Below are 19963 nucleotides of genomic sequence, written 5' to 3' on the forward strand. Positions count from 1 at the left end.
CCAGTTTTAACAGAAGAAGCCTAGAGCTCATTGTTAGTTGAGATTTTAAAAGTACAATGAAGATGCTAATAAAAGAACATGCAGTCTGCCCACACATTGCTTGCCGGCTTCTCCTGGCCACAGCTTTGGTATGCAGCCAGTTATCCCCATGGAGAGAAATGAGCTTCGAGCAGCCCTTTGCACATAGCTACACACCCACACACAACAGCACTGTCTCTTCTTACACCAAGGAAAGTTTGATTTTACCACCACCATTTTCTGAGAAAATGTACTCCCAAGTCCAGACAGACACAGAGGGTATTAGTCACATACATGAAAAGCAATGGACTTTATAAAACTGTTCTGCAGCAGCATGTATGGAACAACAGATTTTAATGAGTGCCACCTTCTAAAGCCATTTGGAATGCAATCCTGAAATTAACCTAAGTATAGCAGAGCCCACCACTCCCAACCTGCGTAGAAATGTCTAATATAATTAAATCATTTAAAAAAAAAACCTAACAAAGAAACAAGCCTGTTAGAAGAATGAAACCCACATATCAAATGACAAGATATAATGAGGATTTATTAGAAGAATAAATCTTAGAAGTGAACGCACTGGTTAAACACTCAAATTGGTTAACTTGTCTAATCAACCCTGTCCCCCAGATTATCACCTTTAAAAGTCAATATATCAAAACATCACTATACTCCTCCAGAGAAAAATACTTATTAAATCCCATCACAGGCAGGCGTACAAACAAGGCTAAAAATGGATAGGTGAGAAAAAACAGTCCTAGAAATAAAAATTAAAAGATCACACTAGCTAAAAAAGATGCAAAGGAATCTGCTTCAAAATTCTTATAAATATAAAAAGAACTGCAAATGTGGAATGATAATTTGGACAAGTTTTTTATATTAAAATGTTAACTTTTGAGATCTCTAAATTATCTCAGCAAAAGCCATTTTTTAAAAATAATCATAGTTCCACAACATTTATCATCGCCCTTTAGTCTTCTGCTCATACTGCAGGCACTGCTCAGCAGATTCTAGCTAGTTCTGATAAAAAAGAGGACACTTGCACCACTGGTTCATTATAAATGTTCCTGTTTCATCCTGGTGTGTGTTTTTTTATTTTTAAGGAACATGCTCATAATACTGTACACACCATTTTGCAATTCAAACATTTTGCCTGGAGAGCCAACTAAACCATCTAGCTGCACTGCAACACAGGGAACAACAGGTATGGGATCCAGGGAGAAAGCACACCACACAGCAATGGAGTGGTGGGATGGAAAGGGGTGTATTGCTACTCTTAAATGGTCCCGCAGCCAAAGTTTGGAATGTCATTAATTGGCTCTGGAGATCGCTGCTCCTCAGGTGTGATGTGTGGGATTTAGGAAGAAATAGACTGCAATCTTTCTCTCCCATTCAAAATAAAAAAGATCCCTTACGAAATATATGTGCTGACTGTGACAATTTTTTTCTTACTACAAAAATCAGTACATCTCAACCCCAAAGCAAGCTGGTCACCATATACTGGATTTGCATGAGGCACACAAGAGTTTAGCTGTGTCCACTTCAGCTAATTCCTCCTTTCATGCAAACGCTACTAAGACTGCTTCATAAGTACCCCTACCACCCTTTTAAGTATGAAGAAAGAGTAATCAAGAGAAATGGGATGCTTAAAATCTAACAGAAGCCTTATCACAGAGATCCAAACTCCCAAAGGATTTTATGACAAGATGTGAGATGTGTGCTGTAGTGTCATTGTTACATACCCCCTCATTCAGAGTTATCTCAGAAGTTAAACACATTCAATCTGACAGCAAAAGCTACCATGCAAACATATCACTCAACTGGTACCATTTCAGAATATTTAATTAAATTAACCATTAAATCAAGGGTCACTTTGCTCAGCACAACAGTGTCTGCAATTTCCTCTAAGGCGTGAAGAAACAAACAACAACAAAAGGGAATCAACTGTTGTAAATAAAAAACAGGAATGAAGGGGAATAGAAAAAACTCAAGTCTTGGTCAAATCTACAATAGAAAACGCTAACCACACTAGCTGTGCTAATCTATTTTCAAGAGGAAAATTACCTCCTTGAGTTATCATTTAAATGAATTGGCTTAATGCTGATTACCTAATAGTTCACAGATGACAGAGCCACAGCCTCTCCCAGAAGGACTGTAGGGAATGGTGCAGATGTGCTGGATGTCAGAGGGCTCCTCCTATCCTAATCTTTCCAAGTAAGAATTGCTACAGAAAAAGCAAGAGGTTAACCAAAAGGGAATGGCAAGTTCACAGCTCACCCTCTATCATGCACTGTATCGTTCCTACCTTTTTATCCCAATCTCATAAGCCTCCAACTCACCTGTGCCTCTTCCTTCTCATAGCTGTTGGTACTATCTGTCCTGCACATATCCATACTCCCCCTTCCAATCCTTCATGCTTAAGGCTAAGATTGTGTCACAGGCATTTTTAGTAAAAAATAATGGACAGGACGCAGGCAATAAACAATACATCACGGAAGCCCAAGTCCTGCTATGCACAGGCTGAAGCTGAAGAAGTCATAGAGATCAATTAAAATCACAGAATCTGTGACCAAATCATATCCTTACTCATGCTCTATTCTCTAACTTCATTTCCATCTCTGCCCTTCCACTCCTCCAGCCTTTCCATTTTCTGCTCCCTCTCAAATGCCTCCTCCATCCTAAAACACAGCAAAAACCAAACAATGATACCATCAAGATGTGAATGCAGTGAACTGAAACAGCAGAATATTATTGAAACCTTGTTCTCCCTTTCCTCTTTTCTCCCTTCACAAGGGCTGGAACAGAAACCGACCAGCTGTTAGATTAAACCTACCAGCCAGAGAGGTCAATACAAAAAATAACAGGGGAAGAAATCCTCACCAGCAAAGTATCAGGTAAAATACTGGTGACAAGGTCAGCCCCTCTCCCAACATCAGCTATTGGGGAGGGGGAAGGTGCTTAGATATCTACCTGCACCAAACATGAGAATTCCACATTTTGTATCAGCCTTACCTCTAGCTAGTAAGAGTCTGATAAATGTGAAGAACCAGTCCTCTTCACACTTCTCCAGAGTCTCTTATTGGCTTAAGGAGGGTAAGAGTTGGGGCAAAAGAGAATGAAGAGAGGTCTGCTCTACCCCTCTTCCATCCTTTTTCGGGAGTCCTCCTTACCCATGAATCATGCAAATGCCTATCTACACTGTTGCTTCTCAAGGCTTTGCCAGCCAGTGGCAGCAATGTGAAAGGAACATGATTCTTGACAGTTTGGCTATGGCCCACTAGATTCTGACTGAACATAGGACTGGAAGGGACCTCCTGGGTCATCAAGCCCAGTCCCTGCTACTGCATATAATCCCATTCATAAACTTATCACGCTCCATATTAAAACTAGCTATACTGTTTGCCCCCTTTACTCCTATTGGAAAGGTGTGCCAGAATCTCTCCTCTGATGTTTAGAAACTTTCTTCTAAATTGCCAGCCTAAATTTATCCATGGCGAGTTTATACACATTTGTTCTTGTGTCCTTTTGGTTAAATAGTTCTACTCCCTGCCTGGCATTTACCTCCCAATGTATTTACAGAGAGCAAACATATCCCCTCTCAGCCTCCATTTTGCTAGTCTAAAACCAGCTCTCCATTCTCCTAACCGTCCTAGCAGTCCTTCTACGCACCCATTCCAATTTAAATTCATCTGTCTTGAATGTGAGTGACCAGATCGGTGCACAATATTGCAGATGAGGCCTTACCAGTGCCTGGTACAATGGAATTAATACTTCCCCGTGTCTACTGGAAATACCTCACCTGAGACATCCCAGATGTAGTGAAAGTAACAGGGACCTTGTTAAACACAATCTACTGCTGCTGCACAAAACCGGGAGCAGCAATAAAGGCACTGGCACTATCAGTCTGCAATGACAGGAAACCAGCCCGGCATCACTTAGCAACCATGAGCATTATAATTCATTTTTAAATGAAAGTTTAAGCTCTGCATTGATGAGTTAGTACCTCACATTTGCTAGAGAAAGCGCCCCCCTTACTACTAGCAAGTACACAAATGATTCCTTCAGCCTTACCCTCTGTTCGTTGTTCTCATTCACTGCCTCCTGTCTAAAATTAGATTGTTAAGATTCCTAGGGCAGGTAATAGGTCTTATTTGTTCAGTAAAGTACCTAGCACATAGTGGACACTTTATAAATTATAAAGAAGAAATCCTCCTCATCCCCCAACCTGGCAGTGGCATTGAGATCATTAGTTACTGCACTAGGTCAACACGAGTTTAAATACTGATGTATCCTAATCTCCCTACATTTCTTGCAATATTTAGCAGCTGCTCCTCAAAACAAAATGCAGTTCTTTACTCCCAAAGGTAAATCCAGGAATGAGTTTATGAAAATCTAGTTCTAAAATAAAGTTCAGCCTATAAAATAAGCAGAATCTTCTTATAATTCCTTTCTTCCAAAAGGAATCTAATATATGACCAATTTTGTGCATCAATATACAGGAGACCAGGCTGCATCAGGCAGTTCTACACAACTTTACCCATAATTCCTCCAATGCATATTAATCTTGACCCTCTTTTGCGGTATCCTCGCTATTCTACTACCAGAACCCAAACAAAATTTCAACCGTTATCCTTAACAGTTATATGCACCACCTCCCACTAATCAGTTCCAACATAGCTTTGGCAATCCATACCTATATCAATCTGCAACACCCCCACTATGATCAGCCTCTAACCAATATCAGACAGATATGCCAGTGCACCTGAGACTTAACCATAAACCCTCTCCACACTTCCAGTACCACCCCAATACATACAGAGTTGTACAGAGTTCTAGCAATACACCTAGATCAAGTTCTGGGTCTCTACTGACAGTTACACAAATGGCATTCTGGTTTTGTTATGTGGAGAACAGTCCGCTAGGGAGTAGGATGACACCATAAGTCATTTCACTTATAATTCAAGGTAGATTTTAACCCCAAGTATCCACAGTTGAAATTTACCAACTCCAAAACTATTTCCACTGACAGATCACTAAAAGCCAACATCTCATCTTTCAACCATTATTATATCCTCCTCCTTCTCCCTCCCAACCATGAAGGCAACACCTGTGAGGAGGGATAGTCACTAAAGACAGTCGGAGTCTCCCCTTGTGATCACCGACCTACACATCATATAACCTTGACTCAAAATATAGGCAACAGCCAAGAATGCCACCAAATTTGGTTCCACACTTCTCTCTCAAGCAACTTACTCAGCACCAAAAGCAACTATCACAGCCAATATGACAAAGACATGAAACCTGGTTCAAGTCCCTGACGGGGACTAACGATCAGCGATGAAAGAAAACAGTTGAAACTAAAAGATAGTACCTTAGCATGTTGAATCACCAAGCCAGCCAAAGGAATTGCATTTCTGAGTGGCCTTCTGATACTGGAATAAGGATTCCTCAATTTGATGTGCTGCACTAATTCTTTTCTCATTAGCTCTAACACCAGGAACCAAGGACTCACCAGGTCAAAGAGGTTGACACCATGCCATTTACACTCTTCCTTTTCCTGTCTCAGTTCTCTCTCTGAAATCCTAATTCCTTCCCAAATGAAGACCAATTTTTATGTTCCTCACCCCCTGCACTGTCTGTGGCTCTCTGACCCCATAACACGTCCACAATACAGCAATGCCCAATCTCAGTGTTTAACTTGACCGAGCAGTACACACTGCCAGCTCAGTGAAGTTCTATCTCTGATTCACTGACCCATCAACACACACTTCTGGATTAGTGGAGCTCCATCTCTGTGGATCACTGATTCAGCCTCACATCCACCCCTAGTTTTGTGACAACCAGTCTCTGCATCTCTGACCTAGCGGAACATACCCCCAACTTCAGCCTCTGAACTCCATAGGATTTTCCTTCTTCCAGAGACCTGTAAAAACAGAAATCAAACTGCCCACTCCTCTCCAGGGAACAGCAAACACAACTAATCCAAAGTAACCAAATCACAATTTTAGCAATGTCAGTTTCAGAACCAGCCTTATTTTCCACACAAAACCAGAGAACAATATTAAATATACAAAACCACAGCAGCAACAGATCGAGCCTAAAGCGGTCAGCTTCCATAAAGCAGAGAGCAGGCCAGTTAAAAACAGCTTTCCCCCTCCCCCATCCCCTCCCCAGTACAAGCCTTGATTTTCTTGTACTGATCCTGTTCACTTTGACAGTAATTCCCACTTACTCTGATCTGAGGATCCCCAGAGCCTTGATGAAGGAAAACCCCACAAACGGCAAATCTTCACCCGAGAAGCCGGCTGGGTTCAACTGCCGCGGAGAGGATAAAACCCGCGAATTCTTCTCTGGTTCATCAAAATTTGAGGTGTCATCATCAGACCTGAGGGTAGGAACGAAGGGGGGAGGAGCTGGTGGAAAAGACAAGGAGAAAAGACAAATTTCAGCTACAGTTTGCTCTGCAACGGTCCCATTCATTCAATGCTTGCAATGGCACTGCAGCTCCTGCTTTTAATCTTGCTAACACAAGCAGACTGAGCTGCTGCTCTCAAATCGTATTACAGCAACAAGAGATTAACCCTTCAGCTACCAACATGGCTACCATTCTGCAGGCACAATGTCTCCCATGCTGGTTAAACTGGTATTTTGAGTCAAAGGCACCAGGCTAAGAAAAGCTTTGGTCTAATATTTACAGGTTCTTAGTTCCTGATTTTTCTAGAAAAACAAAGAGGTCTCTGAACCACCCAATTAGTGGAGTAAACTACTTCATGAGAATAGAGTTAGCTACCTTGCTAGCCAGCTAAGGACTAATTTCTGCCTATCACCTCTACCAGCAGCCTCCCCAGTCCAGATTTCTGGTTCTTGTTACTATCAGTAAACATATCTCGTTCCTGGAAGATTTCAACATGCTGCAGCTACTAAACCCCAATAGTTCTTGGAGGAGAGAGAAAAAGAAATAAAGATTTGCTTCCCCAAGACAGCTTGCTTAGGATTTAGAACTCTTGGTGGGACACCACTGCAGTCTGGCTCCGATACAATCAGCTTTGAATACAGGTATCAATGGCAGGAATTATAATCTATTTCTTACTCAAATTTTTAAATCAAAATCTCTTAACTTCTTAACCAGTTGCTTAATTTCAGCCCATCTTCTAACATTTGCTGCAGTTTAATTATTGCAACGAAACAAAAGGATGTTATTCTAAATGATGTGCAGCACCCCAGGTCCCTGCTGGTTTGGCTGCATGTGAGAAAAGAATGAATGTAAAAGCTTGCTGTGCAATTCCTACCTCATAAAAGCATGTTTCCTCCCAAGATTTTTTTTTTTTTTAATTTCATCATTCAGGTCCTCACTCCCTGCAAATCTACTAAACTCTTTTTTGATCTATGAAGCAGACAGCTCTTCAGTCCACAACTAGAACACAGCCCATTGTTACAAACTGATGGAAGTGTTGTGTGCTAAAACCGTTACCATGGATCCAGTATAGATCTCCTGTAGCTGAAGGGCTGATGAGAATTGAAGAACCAGGAACAAACATTACAGCCCCTGCAGTGCAGGCTCCCTGCTCCTCACTCTGTGCATGCTCTGAGTTTAACCCTACCTGCCTGCATTCGTGACAGATGCTGATTCTTATCTGACTGACACAAGCAGAATGAGTCACTGCTGGAGCTTGCTAGCTCCCTCTAGGTTGCCAAATCCTTTCACAGCTCAATTTTTAACTCTTAATTTTCTACACTAAATTTGTGTATAAGCTAACAGCAGACCAACACCAATCTACCACAACACCAGCATCCATTGGCAAAAATCTGCCTGTTTAAATCAGTAAATTGCAACAGTACATACATGCATGCTCTATTAGTGGCTCTCCAGGGAGCCATGCTGACACAGCTTCCAAATAGGGGAAAGGAAGGAAGCTCCACCAGGCTGGCAAGATACTGCTCACATACCATAGCTTCAAGTACATTGGAGTAGGATGAATGAAAAACTCAAAGATAAAAATATGCATTAATAAGGAAATTATATTACCTCTCAAACAGTCTCTGGAGCATTCAAATCTTCTTTGTCAATATCAAACAAATAGATTTATTGGTTTAAAAAAAATGCAAAGGTTTAATAGGATGGGAACTGTATTACAGAGTAAATTCTCTTAATATAACATCCAGTTATAGCTCTTCTGTCCAGTGCTCTCACTCACACAAACACAGGAGCAATAGATAATAATACAACTTCACTAGCTATAACATTTTTCATACAAATGGCATCCCAAAATGCTTTGCAAAGTTAAGAGTTAAAGAGGGCAGAGGGAAAGAAATACAGGTAATACAATACATTTCATTTTCAGCATCCAGAACTAAAAGGCCTTTGGGCACCCTTTAAAAGGTTTATTCTCCACACCCCCATCTAAGATTTAAAAAGAGATTGGATTGATGAGACAGAGTAATATAGGAAGGAGAAGACTATCTAGAACCCCTCTTGTAAGAGTAGCCAAAAACATACCTTGACAGAAAAGGAAGGGGTATATTATAACTCTATATATGACCATATCATTTAATATTTAACAGATTTGTCCAAGTTAGAAATACAGAGTGAGCTAGAATGTCACCTTTCATCAGAAAGTAGTGGGAATCTACGCAGGAACCATCCTCAGGCAACTACAATTAAAGGCAAGAAACTTTCCTCTCAAAAAAGTCCCCACTCAGACTACTGCTGCTAACGGAAGCAAGGAGGAACAAGATACACCACAATACCCAATAGCAACATCTTCATATGGTTGAAGAGGGCTAAAGATGGAAAGTAAATAGGACTTTTAGAAAGAGAAAGCTAATTTTAATATCACATCATTTTCTACTGCAATTTCTTCTGATGTTTAATAAAAGCTCTGCACAAAGGAGAGACACAGAGAAAGCTAGCTGAAAGGGAAGAAACCTGAATTTGCCCTTTACTCTGCATCTCCTGAAGAGGCATTAGTGTGAGAAGAGCTATTACCAACCTAACACAGTTGAGAAGCACTTCTTTCTAACCTTGTTACAATATTACTATCAAGGAAATAAAAACAGTCATTCAACAAACACACCTCTGGCTGCAAGTGGATCAGAACTGCTGACAGTGACTGAGAGAGGAAAAATGAATTTCTTCGGAGGTAGGTTTCAGACCACTTTGGATGAGAACAAACTCACAAGAGTGAGAAGGGACACAACTGGAAAGAGATATGCTAGATCCGCTTTGCTTGGTTGGTTTTGCTAATTACTTGGTAATGTCTTTAGATTCCTTTATTCCTGAGATTAAGGCATTCCCCTGCTTGTCTCTTGAAACTGCCTGTAAAATAATTGGTGCAGCTTATAAAACAGGCTGAGAAAAGGGAGCAATTTGGTTGGTTAACAAGGGTTTAAATGCATGTCTATGAAAGGGTCCTTGGGTAACCAGAACTGGCCAATTATTTCTTGTTTAAAACCAGAGAAGTCTCATTCCTCTATAATTATGGTATCCTAAAAATAACAAGATGAAGACTAGCAAATACAAAGGTGTAAGCCTGCTCATATCAAGGCTATTCTCAAGTGTTTCTTTAAAAAGAAGAACCGCTTAAAAGAGGTCATAGAAAGACTCTGGGAACTGAATAGCAAATACATGCCATTGTATCTGGCAAGACTAAAGATTTGTTCAGGAGATTCACACTTTCTCCCTCTCCAGGTTTATTCAAAAGGAGACAAAACTATGCTACAAACAGGATATTCTAATCCTGATACTTCAATCTTATAAAAACTGATTGACACATGGATCATTTTCTGCCTGTGATATGCCGCAAGTGACCACATGTGCTGTTTATTATTTAAATGCCTTCTAGAGAACTGCACATTACATAAGAATCAATTGCTTATTCGGATACCCCTCTTATGGAGGAAGGATATAACCCTCATCCATCTGTTCCCTAAGAATGACTTCTGGAGGTAAGGGGGTGTCATATGTTGATAAATTTAAAAAATAGCACTGCAGTAATTACCCAGTTTATCATCATCTTTATGATCACACTAAATGAAACACAGTTTTTGAACTGTGTTAGTATGTGTATTTATGTCTAGTTCAAGGAATAATACAATCAGCTCCATCATTTCAAATTATTTCCATGTAACTTTAGAGATTAGATACTGCATTTCCCTGGGATTCCACTCTTCTAGGCCAACCCTTACTGGACTAGGGAATTTGAAGGAACTACAGAATAGAAATGTATCTTGTCTTGTTCTGTGATACAATCTATTCTTCCTGGTGTCAAAATGTATACTGCCTTTCCAATGGCAAGTAGATTAAGCATTAGTATCTTGTGCTTTCAATAATATTTATGGAAAACCCAACAAAGGACAGCATCAGCTCTGAATTATATCTTTAAGAATATTTGATCTAGAACAGACTAACTGCAAAATACACAATAGGCCTATCCCAGCTATAAACAATATTCACTAATTGTACAAGAAGCTGACCCCCTTGTAACTTCACCCGACCTAAAAAAATTAAAATATTTTAGGACAATGGTCAATTTTTTCTGGAAAGTTGTCAATAAGGCATTTGGGAGATATGAGGGCTCAAAAATGAGATGATCTCAATTCTGGAGTATTTGAAGTGAGCTTTAAAAGCCTTACAAGTTTGAGAAGTTCCTGACATTCAGCTATCCAGATTTAATTTGTGGGAAACATTCCCACAATGTATGTCTTGCAGACTAGACTATCATATTGTAAGGATGCATGATTTGATGTCACTTATGCTGGGTAAATTGTTCCTGAGACCCCCCCATTTCTCAAAAAATTACATTACATAAATACCTCAATATCATGCAAACTCCATGCAAAGAGAAACAGGAAGATATTGGTCTTTTCAAGTAGTTTTCACATTTCCTCTCTCGCCATATTCTCCCTGGTTCTGTTTCCTCCTGTCCACTAACCTTTTCTACAACTCACTTTCTTCTTGCTATTGTTAAACATTTTATCCTGCTTATTAAACTATCATCTTTCATCAGAAGGGTACTTCTGAAACTCCCAGGTAATTGCTTCAGTTTCCTCTGCTTTTCAATTTCCCATATTCAAATGCTACTCCAGCCCTTATGGAATCCTCTGATCTGAGCATTCTTTCCCTTTCTCTGCTAAGAGGGGTACGTAGCCAAAACATCTGGCTTGCTGTATGAAAGAGCAATAATGGGGGGGCGGGGGATATCTCTCTATGTATTTGGCTACATTGTCCACTGCCATTAAGAACAAGAGTGTTCTTCCCAAAGCCATGAGATCATTCCTTGGGCCAGGTCAGAGAAAAACAAATGCTTCAGCACCAAAGGCTGACTTGGATCTCTCCTGTGTCATGACACTATCTCAGGCATCACAGATTAGGAAGAATGAATACAGTGGATTTTCTTTTTTATGAAGACATTTCTCCAGAGGTAGTCTCCAGCTCTCTATTACACACCTTCCTTTGCACTAAGATGTAAAGTTCCTTCCTTTCTTCTCAGATACCTTTGGATTAATTTCATACAGGTGAATATTCTGCCCTGGCCTTCAAGACCTTCTGTTAGTTGCTGGGCTGTTAGTTACTTCTGTGACTGCTGCCATTTTCCTTTGTACGTTGCCAAAGAGCAACTACAGGACAATCCTCAAAGGAAATACTGTCCTTGCCCTATGCATTTTGTATTTAGATTAGGGTAAAAAGCCTCCTGACCACTTCTCAACTGTACTTCATGAGATTAAGTTTGTAATTTTAGATTCAAATTAAATGGCTAATGTAATTTACTGACTTTTAAAAAACAATGAAACATGAAACTACAGTTATGAAAAGCTTATTGGATAGCTTGCAATCTTCTGTCCAGTAAGCAAGCAGTACATCATACCCAGTTTCCTCCGTTTCTCTTAGTCTGGGTTCTTTTAACATACTTTAAAGAGCAATGTTCTGAATTTTCCAGTCTAAACCCTGATTTAACTGACAGATAAGTATAAGTATAATTATTCTGGCTACCAATATAATTTTTACTCTACGTAAAATACTAAATACACAATCCAAATCTTTTGCAGTACATTATGTCAAGTAAATCAACATGCAATCTTTAGGAAAGTGAATGATCTGTAGCAATAAACTTCAGTAAACAGCAGAAGTAAATAAATACAGGGCAGAGAGCCTACATTATGTTTTGCTAGTATGCTCCTAGTAAGGTGCAAACTAACAACGAAAAGCTGTTTCAAACACCTACTGGAGCAGATTCAGGTGGTTGACCTGGGGGCTTACTTAGAGCTGCATTCTACTTCTACATTTAGGAGCCAACTTCAGATTCCTGCTGCCTGAGCCCATGGAGGTTGGAAGCTTTATATAAGTGACTATCTCAGGGGAAGAGAAGATATGGTTTAAATGCAAAACTAATAATTGTTTTATAAGTTCCCATAACAACAAAAAGTGAAAGGATGTTCTTGGTCAGTATTAACAGCACAAATTCTAAGCTGAAAGGGGTAGAGTTAGGCTGATTATCTAGGCGCTTAGATAGCCCCAGTTACAACAGTGATGGATTTCAGAGTAGCAGCTGTGTTAGTCTGTATTCGCAAAAGAAAAGGAGGACTTGTGGCATCTTAGAAACTAACAAATTTATTCAAGCATAAGCTTTCGTGAGCTACGGCTCACTTCATCGGATCGGATGAAGTGAGCTGTAGCTCACGAAAGCTTATGCTCAAATAAATTTGTTAGTCTCTAAGGTGCCACAAGAACTCCTTTTCTTAATAGTGATGGAGTACTTCCCAAATACTTAACAAGTAACACACTATCTCTTTCTTCCCTCTCATCCTGAAAGAGAAATAACTTGATTGATTTATAGATGCGTATCTGCGTGTGTGCATATAGAACTTATTTAGTGAAAGACACGTCAAAGGAACAAGTTTTACATTTTATTCTGAAAGCAGTTAGGTCCATGATCATCAACTCATGGGAGCAAGCTCCATCGGCTATGTCTAGCTCCTGTGAAAGTTCCACTTCCTGCTCTCACAAGTATCACACTTCCGGTTGACAGTTTCATTGCTCCAGTTGAACACAGCAGTCATGAGAAGTCATGCTGATAGAGAGAGCAGCAATCTTTCTAGAAGCTAACTCCTGACGGCTCTGAATAATAAGACAGACATTGACCTGGACAAACTTAGTTAATGGGGAACAAGTACAGAGAGCAAAGCACCAGGGTGATGTATTCAGTCTGTTGCTAAAAGCAGAAGTACTGCTGTGTTTTGTACCAATTACAGCTTTTTCATGGGGTATGGCTTCATTCCTATATATGAGTCATTATAATTTAGCCTGTAGATCAACACTGTATTGATCTCACCATGGCTAGGTCTGAATCTAACAGACTAGGGCACAATCTTCTGGCCAGTTACAGATGGAAATAGACTGGGAAGTTTTGGGGTTTTTTTGTTTTGGTTTTTCTTTTTGCTCGCTTGGCTATTTGGACATACAAAAGAACCCCAAGAATGCCTACCAACTGAATAGTCAGTCAGCATCATTGTTCTCCTGTGAAATGGCAAGGCAATACCAACTAACTTAGACAGTTTCCAGAATGCCAGACAAGCAGATTGCCAAGATGGCACTGGAATGGATTCCAACTCACCATTTTCCACAACATCCAAGATACCGATGAAAAGTTTAAGTTCTAAACTCAACCAATATAGGAACTTCGAGAACAAAAACTGGTGAAGTAGTAGAGATGGCTCAAGAGAAAGATGAAGAGTGAGCTGAAATCTACACCAGACATGCTGAAATAATAAGAAACTTCCCAATCAAAACTCAATGATATTATAAAGGTAACAACCAACAGTTCTGATAGAATAGCTGTTCTAAAAGTTTAGGCTTCTTGAAGCTGAAAAGAGGGAGAGTGTCAATATTCAACCCGAGAACCCCCAAAGAGGACAAATAGTCATCTGAGGCTGGCAATCTAAGCCTAATAGTAATCTTAGAATCTAGACTACTCTCATGATGCTTAATAATCAGAGTAGCCAATCTGTTGGGCTCTGTACCAAATGTAAGGAAGACATGGTCCTTGCCCCAAGGATCTCACAGTTTAAATAACTGAATAGTATTCTAAAAATCAGAGGTTCAAGGACCACTGGTGAATGGAGTACTTGGCTTCATATGTGGTGCTGGTACCTCAGTATTTCCAGCAGCTAAATTGCATTACTTTCCTAATATTGCAACCATTGTTTACAAGGAAAAGTATTTGCCACACAGGTGGTTATTCTATCACTGGGGAGAAGGTGGCCTGCAAAATTGTGAACAGGAGTGTCCACAAGAAAATCTCTAATTAGATGTGGTCCACACTATGAAAAAGTTTGGGAATCCCTGTTCTACTTTAGTTTCTAATAGCATAAACTCCATTCCTATAGCATCCCTGACATAGGTCACTACAAACAGAAGATAAAAGGAGCATGATTCACATCTAACAAATTGAATCATGAAGTGGTAAGAGGAGAGAAGATTAAGAAACTACAAAACAAAAACAAAATAAAGGTGTAGGCAGACTAGAGTGGGGAAGAGTTGCAGGAATACACTTGTATTTTATATAATTTTTTACTTACATTTTCACCTGTGAGATTATAACATACAGTATATTAACACATCCTAGCCATAAAACAGAATAAATAAATCATTCCTCAAAACATTTCTGCTGCTATAGTGCAGTACCGCTTCTTTTTTTTAAAAAATGATTAACCAGTTCAAACACTCAACAAATACTCATTTTACTCATACCCACATATTATCAAGGACCTATTTTTAATATAATATTGTTCTGCTTACTATTATGGATGTTATTCCAGTCAATTTTAGAGAAGAATGGATGGCAGCAGAGACCCTCATAATCTAGTCTCTCCTTCGGCCCACATAACAGACTCTGGACCAGATCAAGAAATTCATTACTGACTTTCACATCTTCTGGGAACTTCAGGAACCTCTGCATTTGAAATAAAAATATTTCTTTGCTCAGTAGGAAAACAGAATCTGAAGCTTTTAGGTTCAAATCTTCATTAACCTGAGATATGCCAAAAACTTTAAGGTTCAAGATGGGAATGAAAGTTTTTTGCTAATAGATACTGTGTGCCAATTTCATGGTACATCAAAGAAGATCTTACCAATACTACAGCAGGACACAGAGAAATCTTTCTTAACTGATGAATTGCACAGACTTATTTTTAGACAATTCTTATAATAATTAGTGAAGTAACCTGAGATAGTCAAATGACTGACATACATTCAGGGAGAATATGGCAAACATTTTCAATACATGTTTCAGAGAACACTTGGAATGTGACAAAACAACAGACGTCTAGAACCCCCTTTTTCCAGCTGTAGAAAAAAGTAGTTTTTAGTTCTAGCCTTCTTTATCCTGAAATATAGGAAAGGCCTCTCTACCTGGAAGTTCATGATGTTATTAAAGGTTTTTGTTGAGGTCCCTTCAGTGAAAGGAGATTTTCCATATATCATATCATAAGCAATGATTCCCAAAGACCACCAGTCACACTCTGGGCCATGTGAAGCTTTACCATCCCCGTTCAAAACAGTTAGCATCTCTGGTGCCATGTAGTCTGGGGTGCCAACAGGCAGCGGGGCATTCACCTGGAAATAAAGACATTACATGTGAAGTTACAGTCTGGCCCTTGATTATTTTCCTGGCACTGAAATTAATTTTTCATCGTGCTTATAAACAACAGAGGCATCTGGTTTTCCACCACTGTTTACAAGTAAATTTATAAGTAGGAGCTTTCCCAGAAAAGAATCAGAGAGCAAGATAACTAATATAGAGTTAGTTACAGTGTTAGGGAAACTGAAAATTAATAACTTCCAATAAAACTATTCACCACATGGAATGAGTTAACATAGATTAAAAGAGCTAATTGTTTCTACAAACCACATACAACTGAAGTAACCAAGACTTAGAATGTTGCATTCTAAAGAGCATGCACTAACCTCTGATGTTTTAAGTGGTACGCACAGTGCCAGTGATGCAACTTTCACTGACATTAATGGGAGTATAGCTAAATTCTCATACACAAGTGAAATTTAGGGATCAACATTTCTCAGCATGACTTCCTGACCCTACACTTCATCCATCATTCTCCCTACCATTCCATTCTGCGTATGCCACCAGCAAACTAAAATTGACTGGAATCCTGGTCTCTGAAGTGCTCTGACCAGGTTCTTCAGGAATCAGAATTAGTCATTTTCACACTGCTCCTGGCATAAGGATGAAACAAAACAGCAGGGGAGAACGACGCAATAGCCAGAAGGTTGAAGAAATAGAAGACATGAAAAAAAGGAGAAAACAGTTAACATAAAAGGTAATAAAGTACGGGGGCTCTGAGAAAAGAAAGATTTGGAAGATACAAAAGTGCAGTATACAAGATAATATAGTATAATACAGTATACTGTCTACACGATAAAGACAGGCTCTTTATATAAATTCAAAATATACACAACAAAAGCAGGCTCTAGACTAGAAATATATATTCTATTTATAAATACAGCTTCTAAATATTTTAATTTAAAATTCTCACTTCTTAAAACGTATGCAGTATTTTAAATTTAGAAACAGCCTGTAAAGACAGCTAAACCTAAATAAGTTTTTTTTCACTTAGAAAGCAATGTGTTCAGAATCTAACCCCAGAATACTGCAATATGACTACTTTTAAAACTGGAGTATCAATAGAGTTCAAGATATGCCACCTTCATGCACACTTTGAATACATTTAGCCCTGATTCAGCAAGACTTATAAGTACATAAGAACAGCCATACTGGGTCAGACCAAAGGTCCATCTAGCCCAGTATCCTGTCTTCCGACAGTGGCCAATGCCAGGTGCCCCAGAGGGAATGAACAGAACAGGTAACCATCAAGTTATCCATCCCATCGCCCATTCCCAACTTCTGGCAAACAGAGGCTAGGGACACCATCCCTGTCCATCTTGGCTACTAGCCATTGATGGACCTATCCTCCATGAACTTATCTAGTTCTTTTTTGAACACTGTTATAGTCTTGGCCTTCACAACATACTCTGGCAAGGACTTCCACAGGTTGACTGTGCATTGTGTGAAAAAAATACTTCCTTTTGTGTTTTAAATCTGCTGCCTATTAAATTTCATTTGGTGACCCCTAGTTACTGTGTTATGAGGAGTAAATAACACTTCCTTATTTACTTTCTCCACACCAGTCACAATTTTATAAACCTCTGTCATATCCCCCAAGTCGTCTCTTTTCCAAGCTGAAAAGTCCCAGTCTTATTAATCTCTCCTCATATGGCAGCCATTCCATACCCCTAATCATTTTTGTTGTCTTTTCTGAACATTTTCCAATTCCAATATATCTTTTTTGAGATGGGGCGACCACATCTGCACGCAGTATTCAAGATGTGGGCGTACCATGGATTTATATAGAGGCAACATGATATTGTGTCTTATTATCTATCCCTTTCTTAATGATTCCCAACATTCGATTCGGTTTTTTGACTGACGCTGCACATTGAGTAGATGTTTTCAGAGAACTATCCACAGTGACTCCAAGATCTCTTTCTTGAGTGGTAACAGCTAATTTAGACCTCATCATTTTATATGTATAGTTGGGATTATGTTTTCCAGTGTGCATTACTTTGCATTTATCAACACTGAATTTCATCTGCCATTTTGTTGCCCAGTCACCCAGTTTTGAGAGATTCTTTTGTAGCTCTTTGCAGTCTGCCTGGGACTTAACTATGTTGAATAGTATTGTATCATCTGCAAATTTGGCCACCTCACTGTTTACCCTTTTTTCCAGATCTTTTATGAATATGTTGAATAGGACTGGGCCCAGTACAGACTCCTGGGGGACACCACTATTTACCTCTCTCCATTCTGAAAACTGAACATTTATTCCTATCCTTTGTTTCCTATCTTTTAACCAGTTACCAATCCATAAGAGGACCTTCACTGTTATCCCATGACAGCTTACCTTGCTTAAGAGAGCTGGTGAGGGACCTTGTCAAAGGCCTTCTGAACATATAAGTATACTATATCCACTGGATCCCCCTGGTCCACATGCTTGTGGACCCCCTCAAAGAATTCTAGTAGATTGGTGAGGCATGATTTCCCATTACAAAAACCATGTTGACTCTTCTCCAACAAATTTTGTTCATCTATATGTCTGATCATTTTGTTCTTTACTATAGTTACAATCAGTTTGCCCGGTACTGAAGTCAGGCTCACCGACCTGTAATTGCTGGGGTCACCTCTGGAGCCCTTTTTAAAAATTGGCATCACATTAGCTATCCTCAAGTCATTTGGTACAGAAGCTAATTTAAATGAGAGGTTACAGACTATAGCTAGTAGTTCTGCAATTTCACATCTGAGTTCCTTCAGAACTCTTGGGTGAATACTCTCTGGTCCTGGTGACTTATTACTGTTTAGTTTATCGATTTTATCCAAAACCTCCTCTAATGACACCTCAATCTGGGACAGTTCCTCAAATGTGTCACCTAAAAAGAATGGCTCAGGTTTGGGAATCTCCCTCACATCCTCAGCCATGAAAACCGATGCAAAGAACTTATTTAGTTTCTCTGCGATGGCCTTATCGTCCTTGAGTGCTCTTTTAGCATCTCAATCGGCCAGTGGCCCCACTGGTTGATTAGCAGGCTTCCTGCTTCTGATGTACTTAAAAAAAATTTTGCTATTACTTTTTGAGTCTTTGGCTAGCTGTTCTTCAAATTCTTTTTTGACCTTCCTAATTATATTTTTACACTTCATTTGCCAGAGTTTATGCTCCTTTCTATTTTCCTCAATAGGATTTAACTTCCACTTTTTAAAGGGCGCCCTTTTGCCTCTTACTGCTTCTTTTACTTTGTTGTTTAGCTACTGTGGCACTTTTTTGGTTCTCTGTGTTTTTTAATTTGGGGTATACATTTAAGTTGAGCCCCTATTATGTGTCTTTAAAAAGTTTCCATGCAGCTTGCAGGAATTTCACTTTTTGCACTGTACCTTTTAATTTCTGTTTACCTAACTTCATTTTTGTGTTGTCCACCTTTTTGAAATTAAATGCTACAGTGGTGGGCTGCTGTGGTGTTTTCCCCACCACAGGGATGTTAAATGTAATTATATTATGGTCACTATTACCAAGCAGTCCAGCTATATTCACTTCTTAGACCAGATCCTGTGCTCCACTTAGGACTAAAGAATTGCCTCTCCTCTTGTGGGTTCCCGGACTAGCTGGTCCAAGAAGCAGTCATTTAAGGTGTCAAGAAACTTTCTCTCTGCATCCTGTCCTGAGGTGACATGTACCAAGTGAATACGGGGATAGTTGAAATCCCCCATTATTATTGCGTTTTTTATTTTAATAGCCTCTCTAATCTCCCTAAGCATTTCACAGTCACTATCACCATCTCAGTCGGGTGGTCAGTAATATATCCCTACTGCTATATTTTTGTTGTTAGAGCACTGAATTACTATCTATAGAAATTCTATGATACAGTTTGGTTGATTTAAGATTTTTACTTAATTTGACTTCATTTTTACTACATAAATAGTTCCAATGAAATCCATTAGACTACACAAGTGCTTAAGTTCTCCACATGTTTAAGTATGTTGATGAGTCAGGGCATTTCTGAGAAAAAGCCCTTAGACCCTTTCATGTGATTTTTTTATCCTAGTTTTCTGAAAAGTATGCATACAAGTAGTACTTTCCACTCAAATGTTTTAGAGGGAACTTTTGTGATAACAATGCAAGATACCTTTTAGAGAAAAATAAAGAGCATAAGAACATAAGAATGGCCATACTGGGTCAGACCAAAGGTCCATCCAGCCCAGTATCCTGTCTACTGACAGTGGCCAATGCCTGGTGCCCCACAGGGAGTGAACCTATCAGGTAATGATCAAGTGATCTCTCTCCTGCCATCCATCTCCACACTCTGACAAACAAACAGAGGCTAGGG

The 19963-nt window shown here is 39.4% G+C and overlaps 1 protein-coding gene across 1 annotated transcript in view; it reads right to left on the minus strand.

Annotated features, from left to right (window-relative positions):
* The window catches only part of CIT (citron rho-interacting serine/threonine kinase), a 97566-nt gene that overhangs the window by 66641 nt on the left and 10962 nt on the right, over positions 1-19963 (minus strand). Inside the window, exons 8-10 of the mRNA XM_073313406.1 lie at positions 15425-15628; positions 14813-14966; positions 6251-6431 (exon numbers count right to left, since the gene is read on the minus strand). Of these exons, the coding sequence (XP_073169507.1) occupies positions 6251-6431; positions 14813-14966; positions 15425-15628 (539 nt within the window). The remainder of the gene's footprint in view (positions 1-6250; positions 6432-14812; positions 14967-15424; positions 15629-19963) is intronic.

Source organism: Lepidochelys kempii, chromosome 15 (genome assembly GCF_965140265.1).
Source record: "Lepidochelys kempii isolate rLepKem1 chromosome 15, rLepKem1.hap2, whole genome shotgun sequence".
Classification (NCBI taxonomy): Eukaryota; Metazoa; Chordata; order Testudines; family Cheloniidae; genus Lepidochelys; species Lepidochelys kempii.